Here is a 12,528-nt window from a genome sequence, read left to right on the forward strand (position 1 = left end):
ATAATAAACGACGCTCTCTCATCATCAACAGGCTGGCTACGACCAAAAACTAAATCGATCATAAACCTTTTTATTAAATTTGATTCATAAAATGCCTTACGAAGGAGAAGAAGGCTCCGACAGCATTCAGAAAGGATCTTTTGCCATATTTGTAGCCGAAGGTGATGTACTTTTCAAGCAAGGAGAGTACAAGAAGGCTTTAGAAAGTTACAGTGAGGTGAGCTAGCTCAACACAAAAACAACAAAGCGACGATTTTTTTACGGGGGAGCACATGCGCGGCTGGCGTTGAGTATCTGTCGATAAGGCTTGTTGTTGGTCGTAAGGCTAGGTTAGGCCTAGTCTAGGAAGGACTATTAATGGACGTGGTTGATAGCGAAATAATTGAGGAAACAGACATGGACCTAGCCTAGTAGCTAGCCTAGATCTAGGCCTAGGCCTTTATATAAATAAATAAAAAGATATAGGCCTGGCCCTAGGCTAGTAGGCCTAGTAGGCCTAGGCCTACTATCTAGTAGCCTCTCTAGGCCAGGCCCTGGTATAAAAAGCGTGTTGGTGGTCTGCATCTACCACATACAGTTCCAATGCCTAGCTAGCTAGGCCTAGGCCTACATACAGTAAATGCCTAGGCCCAGTTTTTATTAAGAGCGTAGGCCTACTAGGACCAGGTAGGTATAGGCCTACTATCACTCTAGGCCTAGCTAGGCCTATAGGAGGCTAGCCAGCTAGGCTTCAGCATTATTGACTTTCATCTGTGATTTTCACTCAGCTCAGTCTTAAAATAGGCATGCCTATCTACTATGAAAGCTCTCCATTTGATTGGCCAAAAGTAGTAACTTGTCATTGATTATTATGTAACAATTAACACAACTTCTGCTGGGCCAGTCTATTCATGATTAAAACTGTATAATAGAAACATTTTTATTAAACATAGTATTGATATGATTTTTAATAATTTAGTTTTGTAGGCTTATAATAAAATATAAATTATTACATTGATTGATATTTTAATACCTAGCAAGATAAACTATTCTTTAAAATGAATAACCCTATAATACTATTTGGAATAATCCATTGTCATTATCCCATCATTGCCTTTTGGGACTATGTAGTTGTTTTATAAATAAATGCCAAACTAAAATAATTAAAACATTTTTACTCTTTGTTTACTTTATGCATACAAATGTGAATGCACAAAACTTATTCCTGTAAAATGTGAAATTATATGTAATAAATATTATTATTAAAGACATTCTGTATTTGCAATGAGGTACCTGTAATAATGGAGAACAATCAATGGGTCTACTTACAAACTGCTAATACCTTTGTTAAAAGAACAATTGATTTCTGGATTAACACAATTGTAAAGGTCTTTTACAAAGGTCATGTCCCTCTAAAGTAGTTTCTATGGAGATATCAAGCTACACCTAGTGCATAGTGGACATAGATTGTTAATTGTCTGCAAGAACCAGTATTAAACCTGAGATGATCTAAAGTAGAAACAGTGAAAACTTAGCCAAGTTCATTTACTTTTGATGATCACTGTATTTTGATAGTTGGTTACTGTGTAGGACTCCACTCTATATTGATTGATTGGTTACTGTATTGATAGGTTACTGTATATTGATAGTCTGTACTGTGTATATAAACCATGGACGATTACATTGATCCAGCAGTGGAAAGAGCAGAGCTCTTAAAGCTCTTGCAGTCGTACATTGGTGAAGCTGAGGATCATATGCGGAAGAAAGAGTTTAGAAGAGCAAAAGAGGGTTATGATTTGGTAAAGATGGTTGGATCATTTTTGTTTAGATTGTTGTTTTTGGTTTCATGATGTTCTAGTTGCAAGTAGACATTTCTATTATAGCCTATAAAGTAATGTTTGGAGTACACTGTGCGATTTTTCAAGAGTTGAGAATGCCTTACTATTTAGTTTTTAAACTTCTTGAGTAATTCTATGCAAAAAAAAGTTAACAGGCTTCATTAATCAATATTCTTTCATTAAAAAAATGGGGTAAACAAGTTTATATAACTTTGAAATTTGTTTCGTTTTTCTTAGGCTCTAGAAATTGAACCTTCTGATAAAAACTGTCTGGTGGCCCGGTCCAAATGTCACCTACAACTGGGAGATGCAGCATCAGCTCTCAAAGATGCAGAGGCCTCGCTTACTGAGGATAAAGATTATCACAAGGTAAGTTTACATTTATTATTTATTTATACCATGAACATTTACTGATTCATAAAAGATAAGGTATATAGAAATAAAATGCATTGTTTTTAAAACTGCAAAGGGTTAAAATAACACACATGCAATGTTTTGGAGACAAGCAAGAATCCCGTCATTTATTGGTTAGTATTCTAATAAAGTGTTTTTGGCCTGTCAAAAGAACCCTCCTGGGATTCGACCCTGATCCTGATTATTTAGGTTGTGCATGTCCTACCCCATAGTACTAGTACCGATGTGTCCATGAATGTATTGGTTTTTTGTATCCACCCTTTTGAAAGGGTGTGGCCATTTTTTCACATCATCTGAAGTGAGTATTTATTACTGATTCAATTCTAATTATTAAACACCTTAGCACTAAGAAATAAAGTAGTTTTCTTCCTGACTTCTTCTGAATTATGTATTAAAACAATATTACTTATCATTTATCATTCACAGGGACTATATCAGAAAGCCGAGGCTCTTTACCAGACCGGTGATTTTGAAATGGCCCTTGTTTTCTATCACCGTGGCAACAAACTCCGTCCTGAGCTACAAGAATTTCGACTAGGGATTCAAAAAGCACAGGAAGCCATAGATAACTCAGTTGGCAGTAAGTCATGTGATAATTATTAACATCAGTGGCAATGCTAGTGGTGGATCTAGAGAAATAATTCCAGCACCAGAGCCTAGTGGTGACTATGATAGGCTATCATATCAGTGGCAATGCTAGTGGTTGATCTAGAGAAATACATCCACCACCAGAGCCTAGTGGTGACTATGATAGGCTATCATATCATTGGCAATACTAGTGGTGGATTTAGAGAAGTAGATCCCAAACTTGATGGTGACCATGCTATTGGGAATATTTTGAACAAAAAAGCAAAGAATTAAATTAGATTTTGACAAAGATTGTATTTTCACACATAGACGTGTCTCTTCATATTACTCCGACTCCACTCAAGGGTCATCAAGAATTTGATGTAACCTCAACAAATAAAATCATGCTATCACCAAAATCAGAGCATGGTGAATCTAAACATATTTCATTTTGGCCAGTGATTGCTTTAATTGTGTTCAAAAGATGGGGAGTAAAAATGTTTCACTAATTTTCTTTGAATTCAATTTCTCTAACTTGCCTGGATTAACCAAATATTTCTAAACAGATTATTTGAAAATATAATGATATTTAATTTCACCTGTACAGTCTTGTCTTCTTGAACAACTAATTTCTTGATTTATACAATAACAATTTTTGTATTCTTTACGTATTTATCTGCATACAGTATCTATTAATATAAGTTGTTGTGTTATCTTCTTTATCAACAGGCCCATCAAAAGTGAAACTTGAAAACAAGGGTGATCTATCATTCTTCAGCAAACAAGATGAGGTAATAAGAACTAGCAAATAATTAGCTTTTGTACTGAAGATTATTACTTCTCATTTAAAATGAACTTTAAACCAGCAAGCATTTAATGTCAAATCTCGGTATCACCAAAATCAGAACATAGTGGTTTTCTAACATATTTTATTTTGGCCAGGGTGAATGAATGAAAACATACTTGTTTGTGCACAAGTGTTGAATATCTTTGATTATTTAGTTATTTCACGATCTGAAAATAAAACAGCCACAGAGAAGTACACCGTCCTTGCTGCATATAGCCCTCTACACATCTGGTGGATGTGATGGCAGCATAATGCCGAAGCCTGAGACACTGGTTTTAAGGATCCATAGTGGCCCCAATGTTTTTAGCCTTTTTCGACATATTTGAATGCATGTTTTTTTTCTCTGGGCCCTGCTTAGAGGCCCCTGTAAGCTCCGGACCCCTGGGTTTAGCCAGTGAGTGCTCATAACCGGTATGCCCCTTTTTTGCTTCATGAATTCCAACCAGATTCTTTTAATCCTATTATGTTTTGATAAAGTCTGCCATAATAAGTAATTTTACCCTATTGATTTAGTAGTGAATAAAATTATTTGTAAAATTACTGTAGATGATAGTTACAGACTTACTAATTTAAAAATATTTGTAAATATAACATTAATTCTAGAAATAAATTAGTAATTTTACCCACAATAAAATTGTTCATCCCATGAGGATGGCAATCAGAATTGTAATATGTGATGAGAATTTTTTACCAAGATGCTTTTGAACTTTGAAAGTTTTGTTATGGGATATATTGTATTGTGTTAAAACTAAAACACTAGAAATCAGTCTCTTTGCACTGAAAGTGTATTTCTCAGTGCAAATACAGACTAAATCAATATCATGAATCTTACAATGACTGTACTCTATAATTAACAAAATATATTAACATTTTTAATTAGTAATACAGTAGAAACACAATATAAAGGAGATACCATCTTTTAATAGGGGTTTATTGTCCCCTGAATAGGGGTTGGCCATAGTGTTAAATTGTTTACAATTGTTTCACAAAAGGTTTCCTTAATAGTTGTGTCCCCTGAATAAGGATTGGCTGTAGTTTTAAAACCTATATTCCCCTTGTTTGTCTCAAGGAAAGGGGTCTGTCCTCTGGGGGTGTTCTCAGAAGGCATGAACATAAACCAAATAAGACAATAATAGTAGGTGATCAATGCCTACAAAAGACAAACAAAATTACTGCCTAAAGTTCTGTCTGCACTATCAAACTAGTTTGACAAAAAAAGTGTGATGTTCCCAAATATGGTAGTGATATTCCCAAATATGGTAGTGGTATGACATCATCATGTCCATAGAGTATATGGGCACATCACATTTTTTTGTCACACAAAAGTGTGATGGTGTAGACAGAGTCTTTTTATATTTTACTCAGGTCTTAAAATGAATCAATTTGATTATGATAATATAATAACTCATTCCTATTATTGTAGATGAAGACGACAAAGAAACAGCCTCGAATGGGGTACACCAAACCAGGAACCAAACATGTTGACAACAAACAGAATAAACGTCCAGTTAGAGCAGAGCAATCTGACAAGGAGAAAGAGATCACAAAACAACTGTTAGGAGATCTGTACAAGGATCGACTTTATCTGGATAAGTTGCTGAAGGACGGCGGTGAGTTGATATTTAAAATAGATTTGTTGCCCAGCCAAAAGTTTTAGAATACTAATGTCAGCATTTTAAAGTAAAATCAATTTTATACATATTTTGTAAATTGAAATGCATTTCAGCATTTATGCTGCCATGTTTAAAAGAAAAGGAAACAAAAATGAACCTAGAAAAACACAACCAGTGTTTCTGGTGACCATTGTTTCTACTGTACTAACCATAGATAAAGGTACAATAATATTTATTATTTCCATAGTAAACTCTCAATTTGAAAACATTTATTTACTGAGAAGAGGTAAAAGAGACTGAACCAAATCTAGGAAATATGAATCCAATTGATGTTTCATTGACTGTATGCCATTTTCTTGTTAATCTCTGTCATCTAAGTTGCTTTTAACAGTTCTTCTGATTTCGCAAATTTAGACTTAACAAGACCAACCACAGAGAGCGGTAACCAGATATATGATTTGGTGATGCAGGGATTACGATATTTAGATACACGAACAGAGTTCTGGCGTCAACAAAAGCCAATGTATGCACGCAATCGAGACAAAGCCGAGGCCAGCAAGGGAAGACGGGACAAGAGTAAAGTGCCAATGGATCCTGCAAAGTACATCCTTAAAAATCTGGAAGAGATTGATAATTGTAAGTAAGCAAATGCAAACCTCAGTAGTTCTGATTCAATCAAATCAAATATTAGAAGTCTTAATAAATGGAAAGAAAAATGTATATATAAGCATATAATTATACATGTCTACTATACTGTATGTTTGTCCTACGACGTAATAGGAATTTATGCTACATTTGAGAATACTGTACTTCTTAGTGGACACACAGCCTCCAGGCCACTAGCCTGGCATTCAGACCACCAAGCTTGTATTGGTGGCTAGGGGTTAGATTCAAGCTTACAAAAGCAGTGGGTACTGCACTGCACACTGCACAGGATGTTGCTCGCTAACACAAAGCTACTTCAAAATAGTTATTAATACTAGTTATACTACATTATGTTCACTATACATTTTATTTACATAATTTGCACTTACTGCAAGTCTTCTATTTCTGTTTTTTTTTCTAGCCTTGGCCAAGAACAAACCAAAAGATGCTCTTAGCCAGTCTAAACGTGTCCTGAAGACGGTGGAAGGATGGAAAGAAAGTGACGTACCTGATAAAGATGACTATCTTGCCAATTTACATAGTTGTATTGGTAATGCACACTTGGACCTAGGAAACATGGAGTTTGCATTGAAGCATCATAATATTGATTATGATTTGTGCCAGTCAAGGTAAATCAAAATATCATCCCAGATATTGGTATACAGTCACAGTGCCGAGAGTAAATAAATATTTGCATGTATGGTTGACATTTTTTTTATTGCACACACGTTTCACACGAGGCAATGATCCATTTATTGTAATTGCGCTATAAAAGAACTTGTATATTACGATTCACTAGGAATATCAGGTTTCAAGAATGTAAAAGTTTGTTCTTGAAATTGAAAGATGTTAGGAGAAAGAGGTGACTATCGACTCTTTCAATGTAATTTATTATTTTCTATTGGCACAGTTGGCTCTGTTTTCTGTCATCATGTTTGACTGTGTGCCTATACAGTAGATAAACAGTTGACAGTGCCGATTGAAACTGATGAATTTACATTTCTTTAACAGGGAAAGTGAGGATGGACGATCGAGAGCATTGGACAATCTCGGCAGAGTCCATGCCCGTATCGGTCAGTTCACAGAAGCAGTCAAGTATTGGAAAGAGAAGTTACCAATGGTCAAGTCGGCGTTAGAGGCAACCTGGTTGTACCACGAGATTGGCCGCTGCCACTTGGAGCTTGGGGAATATCAAGAGGCTCATGATTTTGGTGAGAAGAGTTTGAAGGCAGCACAAGAAGCTGGAGATGATGTCTGGCAGTTAAATGCCAGTGTTCTTATTGCCCAATCAGAAGGTGCGTACATTTTAGTTTTTTCAAGTCTCATGAGTTTTTCTTATTTTACCCAGTTGTGTTTAACTGTACCAGGTACCCATTTATACACCTGGGTTGAAATGCAAACATAAGTTAAGTGTCTTTATTGGAACAGTGTAGAGTGTCTTCCTATAAGCGTTGGTCTTGAATCTCTGATCCCACGATCACACACACACACTGCGCCACAGGCCCTGTCCTTCCTGTACATTATAACAAACTGCTGGGACTTTGCGACTAAAAAACAAGGGACACTATATGGCTTCCTTTATCAATCCTAGTCTGCTTTTATTTTTTTGTTGGTGATTATTTTTAGATTTTCTTTTACTCTACAGTAAAACTTGGAGATTTACATGAAGCTATTGAGTCATTTGAGCGGTCACTCGAAATGGCAAAGATCCAAGGGGATTTCCCAGCTCAAAAAGCAATTTCAAAAGCTTTAGAAGATCTTAATGAAAAGATAGTTAAAGGACTGAAGGGAGAGGATGAGGACGAGGAAGAACAAAATGAAAACAAAAATGATAAAAAGAGTGATGATGAAAAAGATAATATAGAAGAGAAGGAAGATGCAATGAAGGATTATAAAAGTGAAGATGAAGACAACAAAAAGGACAAAGATAAAGAAAAGGAGGAACATCATGATTCGTCATCAGGTATAGTTGTTTTTGAATGTTTTTTGCATGTAAACTAGCCCTTACCATGATATATCATGTTTTATTTATGTTTAAAATGTTTATAACTTATTTTTGGGTATTAATGAAAGAAAGAAAGTATAAAATATTTGGTTGACCATTCCGATAGAAAATACTAATTTACAGAATAGAGAATAGAAAACTTTAAATTATGTGTACAGTTGACCATGCTGATATCAGCATACCCCTACAAAACTAGCTGTATAATGATAACATATGGTATCATTATACAGTTAGTTTTGTAGGGAAAAGCATTGGGTTTTGTTTTTGAGCACTGCCGATTGAATGAGCGCAGGTGTAACACAAAGTCTTTTATAAAACAGTGTGTTAAAAATCTTACAATTAAAGCATTGTTACCATGACACTATGAATTATTTTAAAATTTAAATTGTTCATATTATAAACATTAAATTTTTTTTTTCAGATGAGAGTGTCAAGTCAGACAAGTCCCATAACTCGCACAAATCTAGCAAATCTGACAAATCAGATAAGTCAAAACACTCGGAGGGCAAAAAAGATGTAGACGAAACATAATATTATATAAGTATTTAAGATGTAAATAGATTTCTGGTAATAAAGTCCATCAGATACTGTCATGTGTCACTTTGATTCATGTATTAAAACACCTTGATTGTCATCTCATTTTAATACTATATTTTAATCTATTGTAAAATGAGAAAATATGAAATAAACTATCACTGCTTAAATTTCAATATTGTGTCTTCCTGTTATTTTTAATAATCCAGATTGAAGTAATCATTTTACTCTGTATTTTTGTATTCTGTTTTTCTTTAAAAATATGTATTGTTAAATTCCAATTTTAATTTTACCCACAAACATGTTATTTTCAATGAATAATATGATAGGATTTATGTAACCCTAGATAAAAGAAATATGTATATATAATTTCCATTGGGGTCTGTGATTACCTATCTCTGTATTAAAACATTAATGTCAAGGTCGATTCTATATACCCTGGGAAAAGTAACTAAAATGGAGTAACTTCTAATTTAAATAAAATTTTATTTTAAATTGAATTTTCGGTTTAATTGCTTCTTTCCATAAGCTTGTTATTTTATTTTAAAATTCTAAACACTACTTCAGTACACCAGTGCCAAGGTACTGTAGGCAAGACCTGCTGGCAGTGCTTTTTTGTAAAACTTTGAAAAGAAGCCCATGAGTTTTTTCTTATTTTAGGGCTCTTGGATGGCTTCTCTTCAAGATGAGCTTCTTTTCGAGGTGTGCTTTTCGAGATGGCCGTCATCCAAGAGTACTAAAAAAGGAGCCACCCATGGGTTTCTTATTTTAGGGCTCTTGGATGGCTTCTTTTCAAGATGGGCTTCTTTTCGAGGTGTGCTTTTCGAGATGGACTTCATCCAAGTGTACTAAAAAACAGAAGCAGACCAGGGGTTTCTTCCTTTTTTAGGATTCTGGGATGGCTCGAGATGACCCTCTTTTTGAATTACTTTTGCATACTGAAGATGGGGCTTCTTTTTAAAATGAATGCTGTAAATGTTGTGAATTGCTACTATAATAGGATGTTTATTATGATTTTCTCTGCCAATTTTACAAATTTGGCAATGAAGCAGACAAGAAGAAGATTCAAGATGCAATCAAAGTACCATTTGGTATAAATATATTGACCGTTGAGAAGGGTTGTAAGGTCATTAATATATTGATACTGTATGATAACACAATCATACATTTATTGAAAAGAAGCCCATACTATCTTGAAAAGAAGCTTTGAGATGGGCTTTTTATTTTTGCAAACCACATGGGCTTCTTTTTGAGATAATGGGCTTATTTTCGAGGTTTTATGGTACCTTGTTATGAGTGCCTGCATCAAATGTACAATGAAATGGTAAAGTAAAGATAAACAAATATGAATAATAATATACCAAGAATGATGAGCCTTATTTGGTAGCAAACATTGCAAACTGTGGCCTACCAAAGAAGCAAGCAATTAAAGTAAGAGCAAGTTTCTAATGTTGAATTTGTTTAATTCTATATTAAAATATGATTTTATACCCAAGAGTATTACACACATTGAATGTTGAAAATTTCTTAGTAAGCAATGATTACATTTTTATGGTGATGTAAGTAGGTTTACTAGTGAGTGCTTTCTTAAGTATATTGGTGCCGATAGGTAAGTGTGCGTAAATAGTCGTGCAGGGGGTTGTTAAACAGTTGGCAGCTTTCTGCGACCTTCCAAAGGGGATTGCTAAAGATATTCGGGTATTTTGAAAGTGATCATACAATGTGAAATTATCGCGTTGCAAGTTTGCAGAAATAAACTGTGTACCATGTTGCGAAAGTGAGGACAATATTTCTTGAAATGTTGGAGTTTTTAAATTGAAGCTGGCTTACAAGCACTGTACATAATACTGTATACAGTATTTAGAAAATCGTTTTTGTTGTTTGATCACAAATCATTTGTGTCAACATTTCAGGGGTGGATCCAGAAGGTGAATTTCTAGGGATGTGTGCTATTTAGTGGGTTTAGTTTCACATTCTTTGCCATACTCTTTTACCATATTTGGGTTCCCCCATTTAAAATGTGTACTGTAAATTATTCAACAATTTAATTATATTATAACACATCAAACACACAGAAGATACTTTTCACATTAATAATTACAAAATAATGTGTTTTTTTATGGCATACATATGTGTTTAATAAATGTTTAACAATTTGTTTTCTTTCATTCTCAAAACCCTACTCATTGCTGTCAGTCAATGATAAGGAGCTCTATGTTTGGGAAGACCTTGAAGGACGTACATACAGTATTTTTTGGTCGTTACCTGTACATTAATTGGGAATGTTTTCTTTACTTGTTTTCTTTTTCTTGAAACAATTTTACACAGTTAGGGACAGATCCAGGATTTTTAAATAGAGGGGGTCCAGGGCATAAAAATGACACTGAGTATTAGCCACTTCATTCATTTCCAAAATTTAGGGTGGGGGTAGGGGGAGGGCTTGAATCCTCCCCACAGTATGTGTAAATACTAGGTCATTGCAAATTCAAAGCTCCATCATATTATCCACCTAATGCTTGGTTTCCACTAGAGATGCAACGAAAGGACGTAACGCAATATAAGTGATTTGACTAATCACAAGCGATGGATTATTCAAAATGTCGGTTGTCATTGGTCAACTTGCTTGTGTTGCATTACATCCTAGTGGGAACCAAGCTTTAGTAAGATACAAAACAAAAAACAGGTATATAGTTTACTTTATATATTTTAATTTCCTATCCATATCCTAACAACTAATACTCATTACATCGATACTAATTACACATTGTGTTAACTAATATCCCTCGCTACCCTAAGGTCCAAACGACCTTCTTCTCTTAGGTTAGTATGCTATCTGACACTATTTCTTTTGAACCTAAATTTACATTTATATTTTAAAACATTGAAAGAATGAATAATCAATGCTTTGCATACAAATAAAATAAAATCTATAATTAAAATTACTATTTTTCCCATGTGATGCATTTGGCCAATGCACCCCGTCATTGACTAAATTTTAGGTAATACTTTTTTTTTAAACTTATTTTTGCACATCATGTTAATTGTATTAATACTGATTGCCTTTACATTTTCTTTCATTAGTGTTAATTAATTTAAATAAATTAATTTAAATAATTACCACAATAATTATTGTTTTTATAGCACCATTAAAAAACAGCAGGGGTTTGTAAATGAAAATTGTTCTGGATCTCCACAGCAATTGATTATACAGTAGAACTTTTGAACCTTCATTAAAGGTACACATTCAGGACCCAAAAAAATGTTGCTCAAAGGTGTCCTCTAAATGAGGGTTGGCCATTATAGTTTTAAACTAGGAAAGTTTTCTGTATCTTCTGAAATGTTAACTTGGAGATACCCAAACAAATTAGGATAAAAACTTATGATAGACAGAATATTTCTATAGCAGTCAAATAAAAAATATAATAAAAACCTAATACATACATACTACAAAAAAGATATGTACAAATATTAGATATTATGATATGTAAAAATAATAGATATTAAATTAGACATTAGACTGTAAACTAGCATTAAAATGATTTCTTCAATAAAGTTAAAATACTATTAATAGTGTACATGATATTAAAAATATACAAATCATATCAGAGGTGAATTCAGAGGCGAGGGCTCACATAATGCCATATTCACCACTTTCATCCTGACCCACCCTGTGATTGTTATTATGGGATGGGATAATTTTTGGATGGTGACATTTAACTGCATGATAAAGTGAGTGCAAGCAGCAAGGCCTGCAATTAACCACCAAGACATCTAGTCACAAACGTAGGAGAGTGCAAGTTTGAATCTTCCCCTTTCATTACGAAAATATTTTAATGGTACTTATTAAAATAGAATAGTTTTAATTTTTACAACATGAATAAAGGTTTTTATATGAATATATAATTTATGCAACACCATACAGTAGTTTGATTTAAATAATTGTAATAATCTGTACATGTAAATGGCTACTAATACTGTTAAAATTATTCCTACATCCATTGAATTATTGATCTGCTATCAGTCATCAAATTAATCAAGTAATCAATAATCAATCACTTAAACCCATTTTACTAACATGCAGATTAT

At 33.9% G+C, this 12,528-nt stretch overlaps 1 protein-coding gene across 1 annotated transcript; it reads left to right on the forward strand.

Moving 5' to 3' along the window:
- LOC144852941 (outer dynein arm-docking complex subunit 4-like) lies at positions 1-8,618 on the forward strand. The gene is made up of 10 exons (XM_078711029.1): positions 1-217; positions 2,055-2,186; positions 2,658-2,811; positions 3,528-3,589; positions 5,069-5,255; positions 5,673-5,894; positions 6,325-6,532; positions 6,915-7,198; positions 7,549-7,866; positions 8,330-8,618. The coding sequence occupies exons 1-10, from the start codon at positions 92-94 to the stop codon at positions 8,437-8,439; spliced, it is 1,803 nt and encodes a 600-aa protein (XP_078567155.1). The 5' UTR covers positions 1-91; the 3' UTR covers positions 8,440-8,618.
- Positions 8,619-12,528: the final 3,910 nt, after the last annotated feature.

Source organism: Antedon bifida, chromosome 1 (assembly GCF_963402885.1).
Source record: "Antedon bifida chromosome 1, ecAntBifi1.1, whole genome shotgun sequence".
Taxonomy (NCBI): domain Eukaryota; kingdom Metazoa; phylum Echinodermata; class Crinoidea; order Comatulida; family Antedonidae; genus Antedon; species Antedon bifida.

Bases quoted from the DNA above. Each gene is read 5' to 3' on its own strand.
- LOC144852941 (XM_078711029.1), top strand. From the start codon at position 92: ATGCCTTACGAAGGAGAAGAAGGCTCCGACAGCATTCAGAAAGGATCT. The intron at 218-2,054 runs GTGAGCTAGCTC...CGTTTTTCTTAG, and splicing joins CTTTAGAAAGTTACAGTGAG to GCTCTAGAAATTGAACCTTC. The intron at 7,199-7,548 runs GTGCGTACATTT...TTTACTCTACAG, and splicing joins TCTTATTGCCCAATCAGAAG to TAAAACTTGGAGATTTACAT.